The sequence below is a fragment of the Haliotis asinina genome, chromosome 2 (assembly GCF_037392515.1).
Source record: "Haliotis asinina isolate JCU_RB_2024 chromosome 2, JCU_Hal_asi_v2, whole genome shotgun sequence".
NCBI classification, from domain to species: Eukaryota; Metazoa; Mollusca; class Gastropoda; order Lepetellida; family Haliotidae; genus Haliotis; species Haliotis asinina.
In genome coordinates, this window is record NC_090281.1 from 63,757,031 (window position 1) to 63,778,188 (window position 21,158).

Here is a 21,158-nt window from a genome sequence, read left to right on the forward strand (position 1 = left end):
GACTGGCACAAGATTAGACGAATAGATTTTTCGGCAGAATGTTTGATGCACGTCTTCGTCATCCACTTACAAAGTGAAGAGCAACCTCCTCGTGGTGGGTGCTGGGTAACGTTAAGAGCTCTTCAAACCCACGTTGTGTCCCCGAAAGTATATTTGGCCTACTACTCTGTTCACGGTCGGTTACGGCTCGCTGTCGGTCGAAGACGGAAGTCTGGTGGTTGCGGTTCCAGGAATAGTGTTCCTTTGCAAAACACACAACTTGGTCATGTCCTCTGCATGCTACTTGTTCTTGCACAAAATGGATATTTTCATGTGTTTCCCACGTGGTCTTGATCAAATCACATTTAGACCTGCATTGTATATCTTGATTCTACATAGGTCAAAACGTAACTACCTAGAGTTTTCATGTCCAGAAGGCGATGGCTTATGGGTCAACCTGGTATATCTATTCACACTGAATTGATACTTCCTTGGTACTGCTACTTAAACCCGCTGGCAAATAACACTGTCTTCGTGGAAGGTGGGAAGATGGGATGATGAACCTTTACTAACTTACCATGATATCCCCGAAACAACTCAAACGTATTTTAGACGATAGTACATCGTCTGATGATGACACCGTCTTAAATAGCAAATCTTGGTCTTGATGTTTGGTGATTTCTTCTGCAGGTGAATGGCCCATTGAAACGAATTAATGAATGAATGAATGTCTATATTTCCTCCAGACTGCAGTCCGAAGATCATTGTAAACATATACATAAAATATTTACAGCAACATTATCACAGCAATATGTCTACAATACGTTCATATAGTGAAAGGTCTAGAATGTAAGGTTTAGAGAGGGAAGCAATGAATATAAGTATTTACAGAAGAGGACAATCATGCATCTCCATGACATTTCATCAATATCGTTAGTTATTGGTAGTTCACCCCCAGAAAACAGTGACAACATTTCATTTTCAGATAGTAGTTCTATTTGTATATAAACATCCACATCAAGGAGATATATGAGTTTTGAAAAGAAGTTGTTTCTGTTGTTCATATAGTGTTCACAGTGCAGAATTATGTGGCAGTCATAATCATTACAGTATCTTTTGCAGTTCGCAGTATTTTGAGAATTTTCCCCTTGAGCTGATTTGTACACAAAACAGTAATATATCTTTAAATTGTGGGTAGAAATACATCAAACAATGCAATCTATGTATACCAAAGAAATTGTGGGTCAGGCGATATCTATTCATGTCTTGTCTCACACACACTTGAGAAACCCATCGTTCAGTTTCAGATTCATTTATACAACTTATAATTTTTCTTCGCCATGACGATTTACATGGAAACCTTCCAAAATCTAGATAGTCACTAAGATAACTGAAGAGGTTGAATTTTAAACTGGTTTGAATAAGTGTATCACATATGCTATGTGAGGCAGCTGTTCTAGTTTGAAAGGTAGCTAGATGTACACAGAAAATATCTTTGAATGAAGAATTACACTTGTTGTTACACAGCTTGCCAAGAAATAATAGTCTACATTTATCTATATATCTATATATTCTCAATAGCTCCAAGGACATTGTCGGAAATAGAGAACGTTGTCTTGCAGAGATGTCTGAGGAAGAGATATCTTATGAATTGAACAACCAGGGTGTAAAAGTTTGTAAAACGTTTTCCAAGCAGCCACAGCAGTCAGATTGTTAAGCTGAATGCTAAGTCTTATCTGTTAACCTCTTCTGTTGCAGTTCCACCACCATCTATCAAATCAGGCTACTGTAATATCGGTGTAGACAGGAACATACCCAACCCACTGCGGTTTTACTCATGTCATAAGTTTGTTTATGGTACCGAGTCATGTATCAACGGCAAGAAATGTCACTTTAGACAGACCCAAGTGCCCAAAATGTGTTAATAGTTCTGGTTACCACGTTACTTCAAGATCCTGAATAGTGTGGAACCTACTAGATCAAAACGTTAAATAAAAATCTGAAAAGAATATCCCTGTTGCAGAGGCTAAAAGTTTCGAAACATCTGCCAACACTCCAGATGCAGATGTATCGTACTCTACTGTTGTTAGACGTCAACCTATTAAGACGGTTAAATCAGTGGAATGCCAGACAGATATCACATGGGTGAATAGTTCGTGAAACGCTAAATGTAGCATCTACACAAACAAACTCACCATCGAGTCAACAATTCCGTTCACTATCACCTGTACTAACCATTGTCAACAAATCTGTCAACTATTCAGAGAAAATCAGATGGAGTACCGAAAGGTGAGCGGGATCCTGTACAAATATCTAATAGATATCAAGTTCTGGAGGATATGAATGTCACTCCACACCACCGTGTGCGTCACACCAGTCATTCGGCAGGTGAAGGAAGAGATCCTCTGTACTGCAACCTAATATTACTTGAGGCAAGGTTTTACAAGAGTGGAGGGAGCTGGTCATATAGAGATTGAAGTTCACATTTCAGCAGGATTGAAGATGGAGGGATATATAAAGAGCATACAGCAAATGCGATGTGTAAAGATAGTCGGACTGCAACAGCTTAAAGATTAGTAGTAGGCTGAAGAGGGCTTATATATTATGCTCTGCCTCACTAAGATAGAGGATTCTCCGGCTGCTTTGCCGCCCAGGGGTGAAACTGAATGATGAGGATTGTACAAGTCAGATGTAGGTGTCTTTTTAATATAAGATTCTTGGAGACAGAAAGATTTATGTTTGAAAATCGTGTACTAATAATTATACTTCATTTAAATTGGTCCTAATTCCTATGCAGTTCCTGAAGGCTTATTGGGGCATTGCATACATTTGGTGTTTCATGACATATTGGATATACTTCCAACTCGACATATTTCATGATGACATTGCTTGGTATGGGAAATGACACATCGAATGAAATTTTCTGAGGGAGTTTTGCCTAAGGGCCATTGTATGGTTATCTATTGACAGTTAACAATAGTTGCAACAATGTTTATTGAAAAGCGAACAGTCGGTAAATGATCAATGACATTTACTTGCACGTCGTGTAATCTGTTTCTTGGATATTTAAAGGTCAACAATCAACATAAGACATATTTGGTAATTTTCGTTTCAGAAAATTTAAAAAAATCCTTAAACATTGGAGACATTCCACTACTGCCTACATTACATCACGAAGACATCTTGCCAGAGCTACATTTAAAAGATCCCACGTCAAAATGCGAAAATGCAATTTGAAATATGTCAAGTGAATCATTTTTTAAAAATATGCCTTAATGATGAAGTACTTTATATTTTGAATATTAAATAATCAGCAAAAACCAAATTTCCAAAACGAATATGGTATGGAATGATCCAGCTATGTAATCCGCCCCCAAACTGTACGCCATATGCATGTGAAACTCAGCTGGGTCCTGCTGGGTTGTCTATCCCTTGATATTCGGATGCACCGCTAGGGGATGACGTCACAACAGGCTTCATGTCTGATAGTGGAACCGCCTGACAATAAGGTGGGGGATCATCCTTCGTTACATCATTGTAAGAGGGTGGTGGTGGTGGAAATAGGATCGGCAGAGCTGTTGGAGTAGGAGCAGTACGCGGAGTTTGCCGGTAGCTGGGGACGTTGATGACGGAGACATCGGGATCTCGTGAGATGCCCCTCTGCTGTTGGTTTTTACAAAGGCAGTCCGTCCTGGAACGAAGTCCACAGCAACAGCAGGTTGCAATACCCACAACCGTCAAAGCGCCAAATACACCTCCTACTATGGCTCCGATGTTCAGGATCGCGACAGCTGAAAAATAAGGAAACAGTGCCAAAGAATACAACATAAAAGCCAAATCAAATCCAAAGACTTTTGTAACTATTGCAGATCTTACGTACGTCTAACTACACATGGAAGTATTGGTAAGTATTTCCAATTGTAATACTGCCAAGTACACCTCCAAATATGGCACCGATCTTCGTGCAAATGAAAATGAAAGTGAAAAAGGCAAGAAAGAAACAAACAACAACACCTAACCAAAACCGAATGGCAAGGACAAACACCCCAATCAAATTTAGGATGTATTCCCTTAGATCTTAATCCCCTATAATGAGCACGTAGATATTGTAACAAGCAGTCTGATAAGAACTGTTTTGATATTAAAGCGAAATGTTTTGAGATCATGTGTGATATAGCAACGTTATTGGTTACTGTGGTGTTGTAGCTGTAGTCTTAAAAACAAATAAGAACCTTAACATGCTGTTTTGGAGTGTTCTTACTGCGTGCATGTAACTGATTCAAACATGACATCATTGCTCAATTACAGTAACATCATCACTTTAAAATTTCCCAAATATGGTTATCCAGAGAGTATTTTGGTAAAACCACAGATGTGAGCATTTGGTGAGCATCGGTAACAGCTTGACAGAAGTGACCCATAGAAGAAATTGGATGCAGAATGCTGTCAAGAGGAATGTTTTGAATCCTGGTAAAATGCTGTGGGAAGTGCTTGTCATTGAGATGGCGCTCGCGTCGATCAAGATGATCCATGTTCAAGAGTACAGATGTTCAGCGAGGGACAAATCGAGTGGTCATGTAGGCCAAAGTAACTCCTGAAAATTGTTTTGCTGGATGATGTCCTGTCAAACAAGTGCAACGCGAGGTCAAGCATTGTCATGCTCCAAAGATCAACGGTTGACGTTGATCAAGGGAACGACGTGACGTTGACGTCTTATCGCAAAAAGCAGCCAATAACCAATTGTGCACTGTCTGGTCACTCTGAACTGACATAGGTCAATGGACAATTGCGATGAACGACAATTACACTCGCTAAACCCGTTACTTAATATTTTGGCACGATGGAACAGTGTGTATGTATGTTTGGGTTAAAATTGTTTAAAATTGTGTGGGATGCACGCCACTTTTAGCAATACCAAGGAGGGAAAACGAGATTTAATTTTCGATCTTTGTGGGGAATCCGGAATCGAATCCAACAAAAGGACTACTCCAGCGTAATATCAAATGAACGAATAAAACTGAAACACATACCTCCAGATGTAGGTTCATCGGCTGTAAAGGACAACTTAAATCCCGTGAGGGAAGTCGAACCATCAGAGTGGAATTTAACCTTCATTGTCTGCCCCGTAGTCTGGGTATTTGGTCCATCTGTTCCACACCATCGACCGATCGAAGTTTCAAAACTTGTAACTATTAACAGAAAATAACATATCATAGGATGAGGAGATCATGATAATTTAACTATCACACCAAATAATGTTATAAATATTTGTTAGGCGATACATTTCTTTGAAAAATATTGAAATTGTTCTTATTTGGGGATGACCTGTTTACTTCACTAGAGTTTCTCAATTCCATGAACTATAACAATCACAAAAAGTATAAATAAAATCTAGAGACCATGATAATTTAACTATCACACTAGGTAATGTGTTAGAAGCTACATTACTTTGAAAAATATTGAAGTTGTTCTTATTTGGGGATGACGTGTTTACTAGAGTTCCTCAGTTCCATCAACTTTAACAATCACAAGCAGTATAAATAAAATCTCGATAATGCCACATGACAGACCACAATAATTGATTAATTAACATAATGGCATTGCTGCTACACAAGACGTCTGTCTATTGGGCACTTCCTAGACAGCATTTCCTCATAACAGCGAGAGAATACTCGAAGTCACTCAGGTCGATGACGTTTTCGACTTCGGTTAAAAGGACATAGCTCAAAATTCTCTTAAGGCAACTTTCTATTTTACCAATTTCTAGAATACCCATGATTAAATCGGAAGTAATTACCATCATAGAGCTGTACATAATCAAAGGAACACGTGCTGTCGTACTCAAGGTCGAAATAGTTTACTTCAACATGGATTACATATCCGTCAATGAATGTACTGATCATCCACTCACAGTCCGCATTGCTAAAATTGAAATGGACATTAGTATTAGCCATGTGTTCCTCATGTACATGCATGTGACAATATGAAAAATTCAGCATATATGTTGGAACAAGTTATAGCATGGGCTGACGACCATTGTTTTCATAGCTCAACATCAGAGGCATTGCTATAATATATACTTAATACAGCTTACATGAACTCATCGTGCTGAGGCAACTCACTGGCTGGAATTATAATGAAATCCCCTGATACACATCATACCACAATCCTTGGTCTGGATTGCCTCATGTAATTTAAGGAAGGACAAGATTTAAGAGATGAACATCTTTTTGTGGGCGCAAATAGGCCTCATATTGCCTCTCGGCGTTCTAAGACTAAAATACTAACCACCAAAATTCTATATTAACATAAAAGTCGTTCATTAATGAATTGCTATACATCCTTACTGCTCCGACAATTACCTGTCAAAGAAGTCGTTTTAATGGATCCGATTGTTTTGTTTCATTTATGAAATGTGTGATATGCCACATATATTGTTCATTGTTCAAGTACATTGTAAGGGTTGCTTGTGTGTTTCTTTTTGTTCCTTGGGGTATAAATCCCCACACTGATGTGCAAACTGTTTTTGTGCATATGGAGACAAAGAAAAGGTTCATATTGCTTTTGAGGTGATGGCATATAATAGCATATAATGTGTTAATGAAATATTCTGTGTTTATCCTAAAGGTGTGCCGTGTACTTACCTGGGATAGGATAGAGGATATTTCGGTGATTCAATAACTTTCGTGTCGTAGCTTATCGTATAATCTTCGCCACACCCTGAAACAAGGTAGGTAATTTGTAACATCAAACAGTTTGGCAACCTGCAGCTGTTAGTGATGACTTTATGTAATGGTAAGCAGGCATGCATTGAAGCCGCTTTTAGCAAAAGTTCGGCAAGGAATACCAGAAATGGGCTTCACTCCGAGTAGAATCGAACCCGTAAATGCTTAAACCACAAAGTCATATCACCGCTTCCCCCAGATAATGTTCTAGGAGACACGGGTAAGTTCACTGTTGAAAGGTCTACAAAATGGGATGGTATATGAACCTTCCTTAATAAATGCATATATCAGGTTTACGTTTTCCTTTCGCAAATTGACAGGGTTTTATTTCGCATATATATTGACGTAGTTTGATATATCGATGTGTTTATTCAGAGAATTAGATGTTTGATTTTCTAAAACAACATACCATGTCCAATATCATTTTTAGCATTGCATTAAAACTGTATGATCCAAAACCGTGTTCCTCGGCAGATAGCGCTTGTGTGAGATCATATAACATCTCCTTGTCGTTTTGACAGTAGATTTTGTACAATGCCCTCATAATGTTACGAAGTCATGAAATTAATGACATCACAATGCTAATCTAATGTAAATGCAAATCTTGCCCCCGTCTTTAAAATGAAAGAATATTGGTACAACCAATTAAATTATTTTTACACACAATAATCTTCCAAAAAATGCTTTACAGCAATTCAAGTTCAAGTTTTCCGGAGATGTTGACATACTGACGACTCTGTGGAATATTGCTATAGGTTGTCCTGTATAAAGATCCATCAAACGATTTGAAAGAAATGTTGGGAAGAAATGTGTAGAAATATGTTAGTTCACTAAAGACGAAACGCATAAACATCAATATGAAATTAGGCACCTTTTGTCAGGGCAATGTATTTCAGAGAAAATCCCTCGTCTGTGACAGAACTGTCAGTGCGGAAAGTGATGGTCATGGCGTTGCGGGAACTGACGATGTACCCGAGGACGCCACTACAGTATTTACCCAACTGGGAGGCATAAGACGTGGAACCTTGGAAAATACAAAGAATCATTCGGACTAAGAATACTGTTTACCTTACGTTGCCGGTTAAAAGAGATAAAAGAGCTACGCATGGTAGAAACCAGGCCCCACTAAGTAATTGAAGGAATCACACCAAATTTGAAGGAATTGCATCTCAAATGTAAGCAAACGCAGCCCACTCGTGAAACAATTATAGCGATATCGGTAGTTTAGCGGTAATAATAGAAACACATCGTCCCTATCGAAAGCAATGTAGGTAATACTGGAAACACGCTCGGCCATCTTCGGAGATTTTTCTGTCCCCTCTATTACATTTTTATACTTATCCATCTTTGACCACCCGTGTTGAATGCGTTTAGGTATGGGGTGTTGTCGGGGCAATAGCTTATATTCTTAGGAAAAGATTGTCACTGCAGAAGAGTGTCACAAGTCATGCCCCTGGATGATTACGAACATCATGAACGTGCGCCATGAAGTTTATGAGCCAAAATATTTCTTCCTATGAAGTGCAATTGACAAATTTAAACACATTTTACAAAAAAAATGATCTTATATCTAGCGCACGTTCGTAAGCATCGGCACGACTTCCATGTTGAGATGTAAACAACCACCAGAGGCATGACTTGTGACACTCTTCTGCAGTGACAACCTTTTCCTAAAAATATGAGCTATTGCCCCGACAACATCTCATACCTAAACGCATTCAACACGGGTGGTCAAAGATGGATAAGTATAAAAATGTAATAGAGGGGACTAAAAACAAAACTCACCGAGACGGGTGCTTCTTCCAAAGACGACATGTTTTGTTGCGTGAGTTTCCGCTCGCGACAGAAAAATCTCGCTGCAATTGTTTCACGAGTGGGCTGCGTTTGTTTACATTTGAGATGCAATTCCTTCAATTACTTAGTGGGGCCTGGAAACACTAAATGTTATTACTGACCAGTGATAATTGTGAAAAGTCTTTGAAGGGGATTTAGAAGTGATACACATAAAGCCAAGATTTTTTGTGTGGATGACAACTTTATCGTGAAGAGTCACGACGTTTCCAAGTATATTCTTACTTCTCCATCAGGTGAATCATTCGTAAAAAAACTCTTGGCTTTGATAATTGTAAACCAATTCAATTCGAAAGAAAAATAATTGATATACTGAAGTACTTCTGTTGAGGTCCCTAGTGTGATGATGTGCCTTCAGTTGTTGGCGATCTATAGTCCGTGTTTTGTATTGTATTGTATTGCCTTCTTTAATTACAATGTTTAGTTTCATATGCTCTTTTTATTTTTATATCTGTTATTAGTGTACTGATTTTGATGTCCTTCGATGACAGGTTTTTACGTTCTCGGGTTATTGATTTTACTATGGACAGAAATTAAAGTCTTGTCGTCAATATATGGCTGCAATATTGCCGATATGGCGCTAAATATTAACTCACTCACTTCTGTTAGAAGGAACATTGTACTTACCATCTCTGAAGAGCACGTAGTCTGTAGAACAGGATGAATCTTGCTCCATAGACATAGTTTGAACTTTAACCTTTACTTTATATCCAGCAGGTGCTGATATTGTCCATTTGCAATATACGTCGCTTTTAAGAAAGACATGAAATGTTTAGAAACTACCCACAAAAATTATGGGAACACCCTGAAATTGTTTAGTAGGATAAACAATAATTATTAACTATGGGTATATACACCGCAAATTCAAATTCAACAATGTAGGAACACGTTTGCAATCAATGTTCATATTCGTTTTGGTCTTGTGACATTACAGCTTGCTGCGTTTTGGAGCCATGCAACATAACCAAAACCTGTCCGAAAATGTGTATCAACAAAACACATCTTCCCTGCATTACATGACAGCAAATGAAACACAATTCACTGCATAACCACGGCAAACACGTTTTCTTGCATGTGCCAAAAAGCCGTCATAAGCATCCTATCCGCTGACATCACTTCAAACTATGACGACCACTGAGTATACACGACCGAAGCAGAGCCATTGCCTGGCTCCAAGATGGCTCATCAATAAAGAATGTTGCCCGCCGTCTGCAATTGGCCACGTCCATCACCCACAGGCTTCAAGAACAGTTCAACGCAACTAGCAGGGTTCAAACCGACCTTGTTCCGAAAAGCTTAGAGTGACGACAAACGTTGAAGATAGTTACCTCGTGCGTCATACCCTTCGTAACCGCACTCTATCAGGCCTGAGACAAACGCTAAAGTGAGCATATCGACTGTAAGGAACCTTCTCTGAGCTGCTCATCTGAGATATAGACAGCCTGCCTCGTGACACCAACTCTCTCAACGTCACTTGCCTGGGCTAGAGCTCATTTGAGGTGGAACCAGCAACAATGGTCTTCAGAGATGAGTCAAGATTCAGCGTGCAGGACGGAAGAATACGGGTCATCAGGACGTCACCGTGTGACCGATTTGGTGATGGCTCCGTATTGGTGTGGGGGGGTTTCGGTCTGAACAGCCGAACTCCTGTTTACCATGTGCAGGGTAACCTGAACGGTATCAGGTATCGTGATGAGATTTTGGGTCCCCTTGTCCTTCCGGCATTGAACAATATTGACCCATGCGCAGTGCTGCTAGATGACAACGCCTGACCCCACTGTAAGAGATTTCCTCTACCAAAACAGCGTGACTTCCATGCAGTTGCCCGCATTTTCACCTCATCTCCACCCTCTGGTCCAATGGCTGCAGAGAGAGTGGCAAGCCATCTCACAGGTCATTCCTTGTACACTGGTGCGGTACATCAGACGAAGATGTGAAGAATGTGGCTGTTAGGCAGGTGAACATATGCGTTACTGATGTTACGACTTTACGGTTTGACTCCTGTGCCATGTCCACTTGTCGTGCTGCCGTCCCGCTGATGCCATGCTCCTGTTTTATCACTGAATTTATTTTTGACGTTGATGCTACATTTCTTATTAAAATCCTTTAGAACAAAACACGTCATGTTATACCTATAAATGTAGGTGTTCCTATACTTTTTGTGGGTAGTATATAACACTGTGAAGGCAACAAGTCAGCTTACAGAACTAAACGCCGAAGTTTGCAGCATGACCACAAGTTTTCCCACACCACTCTAAAGCAATATTTGGAGTGCTCTTACTGATACGTATCAATAATACCAACACCCCCAAACTATGAAAAGGGCAAGGCTTGATATATATTGCCTTTGTAACATTGCGAACCAGGGAAGGTGATAAATAGCATCCATTCTCATGCGTACGGGTATGTATACCATGATGCCTTAATGGGTAAGTCTGGATAATCTGAAGTCATCGCGTTATGGCGTTGTGAAGATACAGGAAGAGGAAGGTTTTTTTGATCGAAGGAGTAACTGTATAATCAAGATGTCCTTACTTGTCGTAGTTGTAGTATGGGTACCCAGGAGATGACAGAGATCTCCATGAGTATGTACTGGCGCTGAGCAATGAACTCCCACAGTTAGAAACACGTGGTCTCCCTGTATAAACAAAATTAAAAGCGATGGATACTTTAGTCACAAAATCGGCGTCAGTTGGTTATTGGTTTCAGTATTATGAACAGTATAGGAGGATATAGCTGTTGGTTATGTTAGTGTAAATGCAGAATAGCTGGGAAAGATCATGCAATATACATATTTGATTGATGATCGATATATTTTTTTCTGTAGACCCCCTACACCTGCAAAATTAATTATGCCCTGTGTTTTTATTTAAACAGTATTTCAATTTTGTTTCGCAACACTAACCGTGAACGTGTGGTTAGAGAGTGCAATTTTGTCCGCATTTACTGAACAAGGGACATACAGTGGAAGCTTTGAAAAACGACATCTGCCCAATCCGGCAACTTGCCAACACCAGAATAAAATCTCAGTCCCAGTCCGTGGCATGTACATTTATCATCAGCTCTACAATCCGGATTATGTTGTCAGTCCCTATGAGTGCCGGTTTAGACAGCTTCCATAGTAGTTCGAAGTTGTGTCTGTCTCATCAGTGCCAACCCCAAGCACTCTTTAACACTCCCAACCACTAAGGACAGCTTTCTCACAACGATTTGATGAAAGGGTGATCACCCAAACACAATTATTTTACCTGTGGCGGTTGTTGGTGTTGTTAGAATTTTTTCAGCTTTGTATTTCAGTCTAAAACCTGGTCCCGTAACAGAGTCGTCGGTGTGGAAGGTGATTTTGAGGTAGTTGCTGGAGCTGTTGACTTTTTCATAAGAGAGATCACCGCAATATTTACCCAACTGAGGAGCCCGAAAAGATGAACCTTGAGGAGAGATATTTACACATTTAGTGTTAAAGGTTCTGATCCATATACAGATGCATGCCGGTATTCAAATGCAGCATGGAACATATTTTGAATAACTATGATAAAATACACATGCTAGTTATCACACATGCAGTCCCAAAGTTATTTCAAATAATAAAAAAATTCAACATCATCGAAAACAGTTTAGTTTGATCTGACGGTCTTTCCCATTGCCCATATTGAAATTCGTTTGGATTTATGATTAAAAATAAAGTCTCTGTCTCAGTTTTTGTCTCAGACGTAGCAAGAAACAAATTTGGGACGAAGACCACGGTGATTATAATCAACCTAAGGAATTTGTTTACTTTTGTGCTATGAACTTACCGTCTTTGATGACCAGATAGTCCCTTAAACAAAGTAGCGAATGTTCCAGAGACAAATATATAATTTCCACCTTAATGTCATATCCAGCGGGTGCTCTAAGTCTCCAGTCGCAGTTTAAATTGCTGAAAATATAATTTGTAGAGATGAACTAGTATTATACAAACGTATATAAAATAGGTCCTTCAATGATGATATTTTTTAAAAAAAATATTAAAGCCCATATATGCGTGCAATCACAACTGTACATGTTTTGTGCACATAAGGCATTTAGCTTATCAACGGCATTTGCTGTAATTAAAATTTATCATATTCAAAGGATAATCAGATAATCAGTGTTTGTGAAGGACGTTTGACACTAACTTGTCTCCTGTTAAGTGCCAGCATCAAAGTTACGTTTACAGTCCTAAATCGTTGCTCAACACGTGTACAGTACTGTTTACCTCGTGTTATTTGTTATTTGTCACCTGTGCACTGCTACAAAGTAACTGGCTAACCTTTATTCACTTTTCAAGAAAGTTGGCACCTACTTGTCATAGTTCGAAGGATAGGCAGGAGAGGTCAAGTTCTTCCATGTGACAGAAGACGCGGAAAGTTGTGATAATCCACACACGGAAGCTGTAATAGTATAACGACAGCCAAGGGGAATAATAAACATTATGAAAATAATTCACAGTCACTAAGAAATTAAAATTTCGATTTGTGATGACCAAGAGGGGTTGGATGGGATCAGGTTATGGTAAATGCCGTATAATAGTATTCAGGTGAGGACAGATAGGTCATTCGCCTGGATGCTCAGCCAGATAATTCAAAATCTTTAAGTTAAAGGTCACATGCAACGCAAAGCACAGCTTCGCATATTCTAACACCTTTAAAGTTGACAAAAAACGCGATAAAAAACAAAAACAAACCAAACAAACAAACAACAACAACAACAACTACAACAACAAAACCAACCAACCAAACAAAAACACGCTGAATATTTGACACGATCTGAGGAAATGCTCAATTGGTGACCTCTAGTTCAATTCTGTATTGATAACGTTTCACCATTGACAAATTATTGAAGGAGTTATATATACCGATTATCAAGAAAAATCGTTCCCCCAGTACTACTGAACTTTGGAATTATTTACTCAAAAAACTCATACCTATACAATCACGAAGTGAATTCAAGCCTGTGATTACATCATAACGTGGGTTTGATATCGACATTGGAAGCAGGTTCTGTCAAACAATCCACTGCAGACTCTCATCAGAATGCCCCTAAAGTAAATAGATTACTTAGGGTGCTGCCTTCGAGGACACCCTTTATCATATTTTCATACGTCCCAACTATGAGGCTACAAGAAACGGTTCATTTTATCTCAAACATGGATGTAACATAAATGATGCTCTGTATGGTAGCCTAGAATTACCTAGATCTATAAATCGTGATATTATCAAATCTATACACAGGTTTATTACCACTTCAAGAAGATTTAATCAGTCTTAAGTTTTCATCTGGCTCTTTGTAGAAACTAAAAGTAGTTTTGATGTATAGATCATGTATATTGTATGCTTAATGATCTTCATGGTATCGTGTACTTTTGTAATCATGTTTGAAAGGCAAGTCGCATACATGTAATTTTGTCTGGAGAGGCATTAATATAAGCTTCTTGCCTTTTTGTAGATCTAGTTTCTGAAAAATATATCAGAAATGTTGAAATGTTGAAACCAAATTTTAAAATTACAAACAAACGCACATACACTAGCATGCATCGTACATGTGTCGCATTGTATTGTCGCATTGTAGTAAGTCCTTGAACAAAGGCTAACGCTCAGGTGGCTAATGCTAATTAGCTCGCATCTCCACCTGACCCTAGTGCAATATTGTTTTAACAAGACCTTTGTGTTAGACTCTGGCGAAGTGAGAGTGAACTCTGTGGAAGCATAGACGAGTATGTGGATTGTGATAAGCAGTCTCTGTCACAGACAAAGGTCAATGGCTGCAACATGTTCGCCGTACTGTGCGCCACCTGCAGGTATTCTGCTACACTTTTGGTCCCACGTTTCAACAGTTCTGTAGCACCGGGGTGTGTTTGCAATGAGCATAGAAAAGAAAGTCATTTATTTTACATAGATTTACTCGTCGGATATCAAGCCAAGGCATTCAGCATTGGCATAAAAGTCATTGGTCTTCACTACCTGAAGTATTCTAACCGTCGTCAAGACATGGTCCATGTATGACTTCAGCTGTTTTACCTGGTTCCCTATCTCGTGCACTGTTGAGGCAGTGCAGATTTTCTCTCAAGTATCTGAATATGGCCTCGTCCTGTTGGGTTTCCTTCACCGCTTCGCTAGTGATGGTGACGGTGAGGACCTAAAAATGGTCTTTGGACTCCAGAGGTAGGCTTGGAAGAGGACTCGGGTGTCAAGAAGCTGCAGTAAACACTCAAGTGCTTCAAGCAGGGTGTTGTGACAACTAATAGCAGGGACATAGTTATCGTCTGATAGCACTGAGCTTAAACGCCGTGTTGTGACTAAACCTGCTTCTAGAAGAATGTAATCGTAACTCCTATGACGCAATATTGTGTCCGTCAGTTTGTATTGTAGGTAACATGCAACTTCTCCATTTTCATGTTGACGAGTGCAATATTGAACAAATACGTTTTTGGTAAGTTGTCAGATAGGATATAAAATATATGTCAGATAAGAATACAGTTCACACTCACCTGAGACCAGCGGTCCATACAACAACACACATATTCCAACGAAACAAGGTATGTTCATAATGGCGTCCTGTCTTCGTCGAGAACTCTCATGCAAGATTGACATTAGTGGATCATCAATGTAGCTTTAGAACCCGTTAAAACAATTCCTTTGTGTACACCCTATCATGCTCTCAACCCGGATGTGACGTAAGTCTAGGTCATGAGGTTATCAGATGAGGTCAGCACAGGCCATCTATAGATGCTACTTGCTTTACTGGATATCTGTGCCGTGATAACTGATAAAGAGATTTATGCTAATGGGATTCACTGAAAGCAAATGAGGAGGGGCAAGACCAAGGAAAATCACTGCCATAGTGACGTAATACGGTAACGCACATATGTCAGGAAAAGGAGGAATGTTTGGCTTGCGAGAGATCATGAAATAGATTCAGAAATAAGATTCATGCGTTAGCACTATTATCTGAAATTAAACGTGCATTCAGCAAGGCTTGATATTATGCTTGATACAGGTTTTCGCTATCACTAATAGCAGTCGCTTTGTGAGTTTACTGGTCCTGAGTTACATCGGGTATTGACAACATACTATCACAAGGGATACGTATTTAAACTCAAGAAATTTGAAGGATCTTTTAAACAACACTAGTCCTCATTTAGTTATTGCATTTTAAACGAATTAGATTTGCTAACCGATTTGTAAATAGATAATTTGTTCCTGTGGCAGCCATGATACAGTGAGTTCCAGTGTGTTATTAACCACAGACTACGGGTTATGAGTGAGATTCCTGTTTATTTCCAATATATTTCGGGAAGAACACACCCTGTAATAACAATGATGTACACGATGTACATAACATTAAATCACATCTGATGAACATGTCATCGTAATAACCAGGGGGCATATACATGTATTATGACATGCAATATAACACAGGTCACTTACATGATTACATGTTTACAGTGATCAACAAAATGAATGTTGCATAAGGAGTTTTATAGCTGAAATAGAATTATTATCAAAACGCTCGCTGTTCATCATCAGAAATGAGCGGGCCAATGTAGCTGCAAAATGCTTGACGACGGGCCGTTATCAAGCCCGTTGTTAGGTGACGTCATAAGTAGCTCAGCTGTTGAAGTTGAAGTCACCTACGGCTCGTTTGAACTTGATCACATCATTGACAATAGATCTGGCTCACATTCGTCACATGCACCTGTGCCAGCATGCATTTTCTTGCTTGTGCCAACCAATCACAATTGTAACATAAATTACAACAAACAGTAATAAAAATATCGACTGGAAGGCTAACGTATGTTGAGCACTGAAAACAGTGACCTCATCTGTGTTGTTCTATAGCGTGTCTATATTTGTAAAATGTGTGTCATTGACCTCCGTCGTTTGTTGTTAGCAGTAAATGCATCTAAACCGAGGCCGTTGTTTCTGTTCTTTTTTTCATTAAAAATTATACTCATTTTAGCTATAATTACGGTAACGCTATTTTTCAGAGCATTATCATTTGCAGGAGCCCTCGGTCCTTTCTAACTGCGCTCCTTCGTCGGGACCTTTGGCCTTTGCAAATGATAATGCCCTGAAAAGTAGCGTTACCCTTGTATTAACATGTGGCATAATGGTGAAAACAGGGGATAACTATACTGTGTTAGACGGACTGGGGAAGTGTACAGGTGGTTACAGGCCTTTAATTTAGTTACGTCACTAATTCGTCAGCCACAGTACATTATCATAGCACTGACCAGTCAGAAGCTGTGTTGAATACTAACCTGAATTAGAATACACTATAGATATTGTACAAAGAAACCTATCCTGTGGGTGACAGGCGACTGTCTCCACACATCCAGTACCCGGACAGTCAACGCATGCAATAACCTCGTGAAAGTGCCACACACTGGTCAAATGTACTCTTTCTCAAGGAAATAAGGTGACATATATACATAATTATAACCACTACAATGAAGTTCAGCCACGGTACAGACAAATATAGAAGATTGATGACACATATCATAGTTATATGGCAGAGAAAATAGTACCAAACACGAACTACTACTAGTTAAATGATATTCCGAGTGCTGACTTTTATTTGGTTTATCATTAGCATATTTATACCTGTTGTGTTCAGTGATTAATATCAGGATTTGATTTACTATGTATGTATTAATAAAAAGTTATAATAACTATCCTTTGATTCCCATGAAACTATACCTTCTATCATGCACGTAATCATTTATAAAAACGCGAGAATGCGACAACGCGAGATCGCGACATTCCGGGATCGCGCGGTCTCGTGCTTTTGTGCCCATGGCCCACACAGTTCCAGGTAACTATCTCTTAAGACAAATCTTGTGATCTCGCGATCTCGTTTTCTCGTTTGTTTGTACCAGTTGCCCTTACTCTTCTATGTACCGATCTTTATAAACATAAGAACGCGAGAACGCGTGATTGCACACTTGACCATGTCGCGATCTCACGATCTCGTGTTTTTCTGCCTATTACCTAGACATGGCGGCGAAATCCTGGTTAGCTCAGTTTTGTGAGGCGTCGCCATGGAGTCCACTGTGCGTACCAGAAACCTGTCATGATGGATTTCATCTTATATACCGTGACAAGCCGTGACAGAACTGAAGGATGAATGCTGATGAAAGTGGTGCTAAGCCAAACTCACTCACATATTCAGAGCAATCCACTTACTCCAGGCTGAGAATGGGAGTTCATTTTCAGTATTGACATGTCGAGCTTATGAAGCTATGACCAGCATAAATAGACAGAAGATTTCTCAAAAACATGAGAGGCAGTAGGAACATTAATTTACATTTTATTTTCTTTCTAATCGAAGTATTTAAGGTACCTGTGGGCATCTACTGTGGAAGGGGTCGAATCACATGCATGATGCATTTACAGTAGGGCTATACTTGTGGATTATTTCATCGTGCAAAGTAAGGAGGGATACAGCAGAGATTGTTTGTATATTGTGTACATAAATGAATAACTAATGGTGATTCGCGTCATTGGTGATTATATGGCTCATATTATATGGCTTATATAGGGATCTATTCTGAAAGCAAATACATGTCGCTGGAAATATTTAAATAGCATTTGAATCAAGAACACAACCCCAAAGTATTAAAGAACACACTCTTGCACTACACTCTTTTGGGTATCGTTACAAGAACATTTGTGGGGAGAAGAGGTTAACACCCTGTGTGTGCCCTGATATCGTTCGCTTGAGAAATCATTTTCTCAGGATGATAAAGAAAAAGTGTGAGGAAAGGTTCGAGCAAGTGTACTTGGGTCAATGCCTTGCACAGCGCCAGCAGCCAGTGGGTACCTGGTGGGGGTGATAAGGAGTCCCGTAGAAAGCTGCCTCTAGGGAAAGGACAGAGACTAATCATTCTCCATGCTAGCTGCTCCAGCAAAGGCTTTCTCCCAGGTTGCGACTTGGTATTCAGGACAATGTCCACAGATAACCATTCCGAGATGAATGGTGCGGATTTCCTCGATTCGGTTAAAACTAATTGGTACTAGCTCTACCAGAGAAGTCTTTCATCGTAATGGACAATGCCCCATACCACAGCATGCAGGAACCTGATATTGAACAGTGGAAAAGATGACACGATATCATGGCTCGACAAAATTCAGATCACACGTCCTTCAAAGGCAACGAAGCCTCAGCTATATGAGATCCCACGAAGGTGAATCTTTCTACAAAGTTGACAGTTACATAAACACTAAGGGTCACAAATGTCTGCGACTTCCACCCTATCACCGTGACCATAACCGAATTGAAATGATATGGGCTATTGTCAAAGGAAATGTTGCCAGATCAAACTTTTAGATTACGTAACATAGATGTTTTGATTAGGGATTATCTTGACTAAATCATGACTGAAACTTGGAAAAACTGTGTCAACAAGGTAGCAAACATCAATGAACAAGGTTACTGGTCGCGGGATGGCTTACAACAGGCAACTGTGGCACCTCTTGTCATGTTTCAGGTTGGTCTAAACCAATAAATAAATGGATACACTTTCATGCAGACTCCGATTTCGAAGGTGGTGATGACATACTGTTCGCCAACTTCTCTTGTACCCTTTTCTCCTTGGATGAGGCATTCTTGCATTGCTTTGTGGACTGTGATCAGATGCGATATGAAAGGTTAATGCTCAGCAGTTGAGAGGTTTGGCGGTGTCTTTCTCGTCAATGGCCCTTTAGCGTCCCCGCTGCAGCATGGACGCAAATAAGAAGCTAAAGCATTTTCTTCATGACCATCTTCTCACATTATTCTTTCCCTCAGTCTACAGACTTATTGACAATTATATACCCGAGCTTCTTCTTTTCTCTATGTAAAACTCTGTAAGTCATAAAAAGTTCTGATTGTTTTAGTATCAGTTCCCATGTTCTTGGAATGGAGAATCTCTACCTTCCTGAATCGGGTGAATAATCAGGTGTTGATATGGAGGCAAACACATATTCCAGGTCTATGGTCATGAATGGACAATCGAGACTGATGTCATGCAGCCGAAGAGGATTGACGGAGACATCCTTCAACAGCTGGTAGACATGGGCGCATGGGTACCTCCACCAGCCAATCGACTATGACCAATGAACATTTATTTTACCGGACGTCATTTTCGTCGGATCCATGCAGATAGCAAAGTCCCCATGGTCCCTAGTGTGCGGATCTACCTTCTGTTGTTGGCGATCTATAGCCTGTTTTTATGTTGTATTGTCCATAAAATGATATCAGTTTTAACTTTCCACGCTAGATTTAATGCTAATTGTGATATTCTAGGTGTTTTACTGTCCTTCGCCGACAGGTTTTACAAACATGTAGTCCTTTTCATTGTTAAATGTTCTCATCACGAGAATACTGAAAATACTGCCGATGTGACGTTAAATATTAACTCACTAATTCACTCATTTTCCTCGTGAAGCAGAATCAGTAATGCAATTATAAACAATTGGTAAACGCGGGGAAACAAATTATCTTTTCATTTGACATTAACCTGGATTTAACTGAGCATGATTCACATTGTCGCATTTGCATTGAATAACTAACAGATGAAGTTAATCGAGCTATAACCATTTTGGTCTGGAAGTGTCATATCATGTTGTCTATATATAATAATATGATAAAGCTGCAGTTTGCAATGGAATGCAATATGAATAAATTATTATTTTCCGACATTAAGGAATCTGACCTCTTTTATGTTCTTGACTGGTGTAGGGCAAGCATATGCCCTCTTCACCAGAAACGTACTTCACCTGTTTAAGAAAACTAGAGCGCTCTATACGTGAAGATCCGTGTTATAGCTACATGTCATAACATCTACTTTCATTTGACATCGTTTGTGTTGTTTGTTTTCATTGTCATGATAAAATGTTTCATACATCTATGCATACTGGAGTGGTCTTCATATAAGTTCTTTGGAGCTTCTTGACCCATCCAGTTCGTGTAATTTTCATTAAGGAGGCCTTGGATGGTACTAGTTTCACTTGTTTTGACGTTATGTTTGAAATTTTAACGTTGGTTGGTTTTATGAGATTATATCCGAACGGGAAGGCCGCCTTTGATAAGAGCTATACCTTAGGCTTAGGCCTTGCCGGTTTGGGTGTTACTTAGTGGGCTTGTTTGCAGTGTTGGGTGTGTTAACGCTTAGTCCTTGGGCCACTAAAATCTAACATATTATTTTCCAGTTTTGCTGTGGCGACGCTTAGAGCATGCACACTGTTTGCAATTTATTTCTTACTAGAAATAAGAGAGTTACCTCCACTGGTTTGAGATGCAGCGAGTGCAAGCTTGGAGGAAAAATTTTGAACGATGAAGCGTTGTGTAGAGGCAAGATGTGGTGCAGTAAGTCGCAAACAGTTTGTACTGTATAATACAACATAGTAAAGCTCGAATTAAACCATTCAGAGGCGTGCACAGGACGAGAATGAGCATCACATCAAACTCTGCTGAAAAAGTAATGGCGGCCCCCAGTAAAGTAACATGTGTCACAAACACTGAGGCTACGGAGATAGGGGGACGGAAAAGGTTACACTATGGGGAAGTTACAGAAGAGTCTGACACTACAGTTGGTGTATATAA

General features: G+C 39.6%; 1 protein-coding gene across 1 annotated transcript in view; it reads right to left on the reverse strand.

Annotated features, from left to right (window-relative positions):
- Nucleotides 1-701: 701 nt before the first annotated feature.
- Nucleotides 702-21,158, reverse strand: part of LOC137274118 (cubilin-like) — a 53,497-nt gene continuing 33,040 nt past the window's right edge. The window contains exons 18-20 of the mRNA XM_067807121.1: nt 5,777-5,901; nt 5,010-5,168; nt 702-3,770 (exon numbers count right to left, since the gene is read on the reverse strand). Of these exons, the coding sequence (XP_067663222.1) occupies nt 3,382-3,770; nt 5,010-5,168; nt 5,777-5,901 (673 nt within the window). The 3' untranslated portion in view covers nt 702-3,381. The remainder of the gene's footprint in view (nt 3,771-5,009; nt 5,169-5,776; nt 5,902-21,158) is intronic.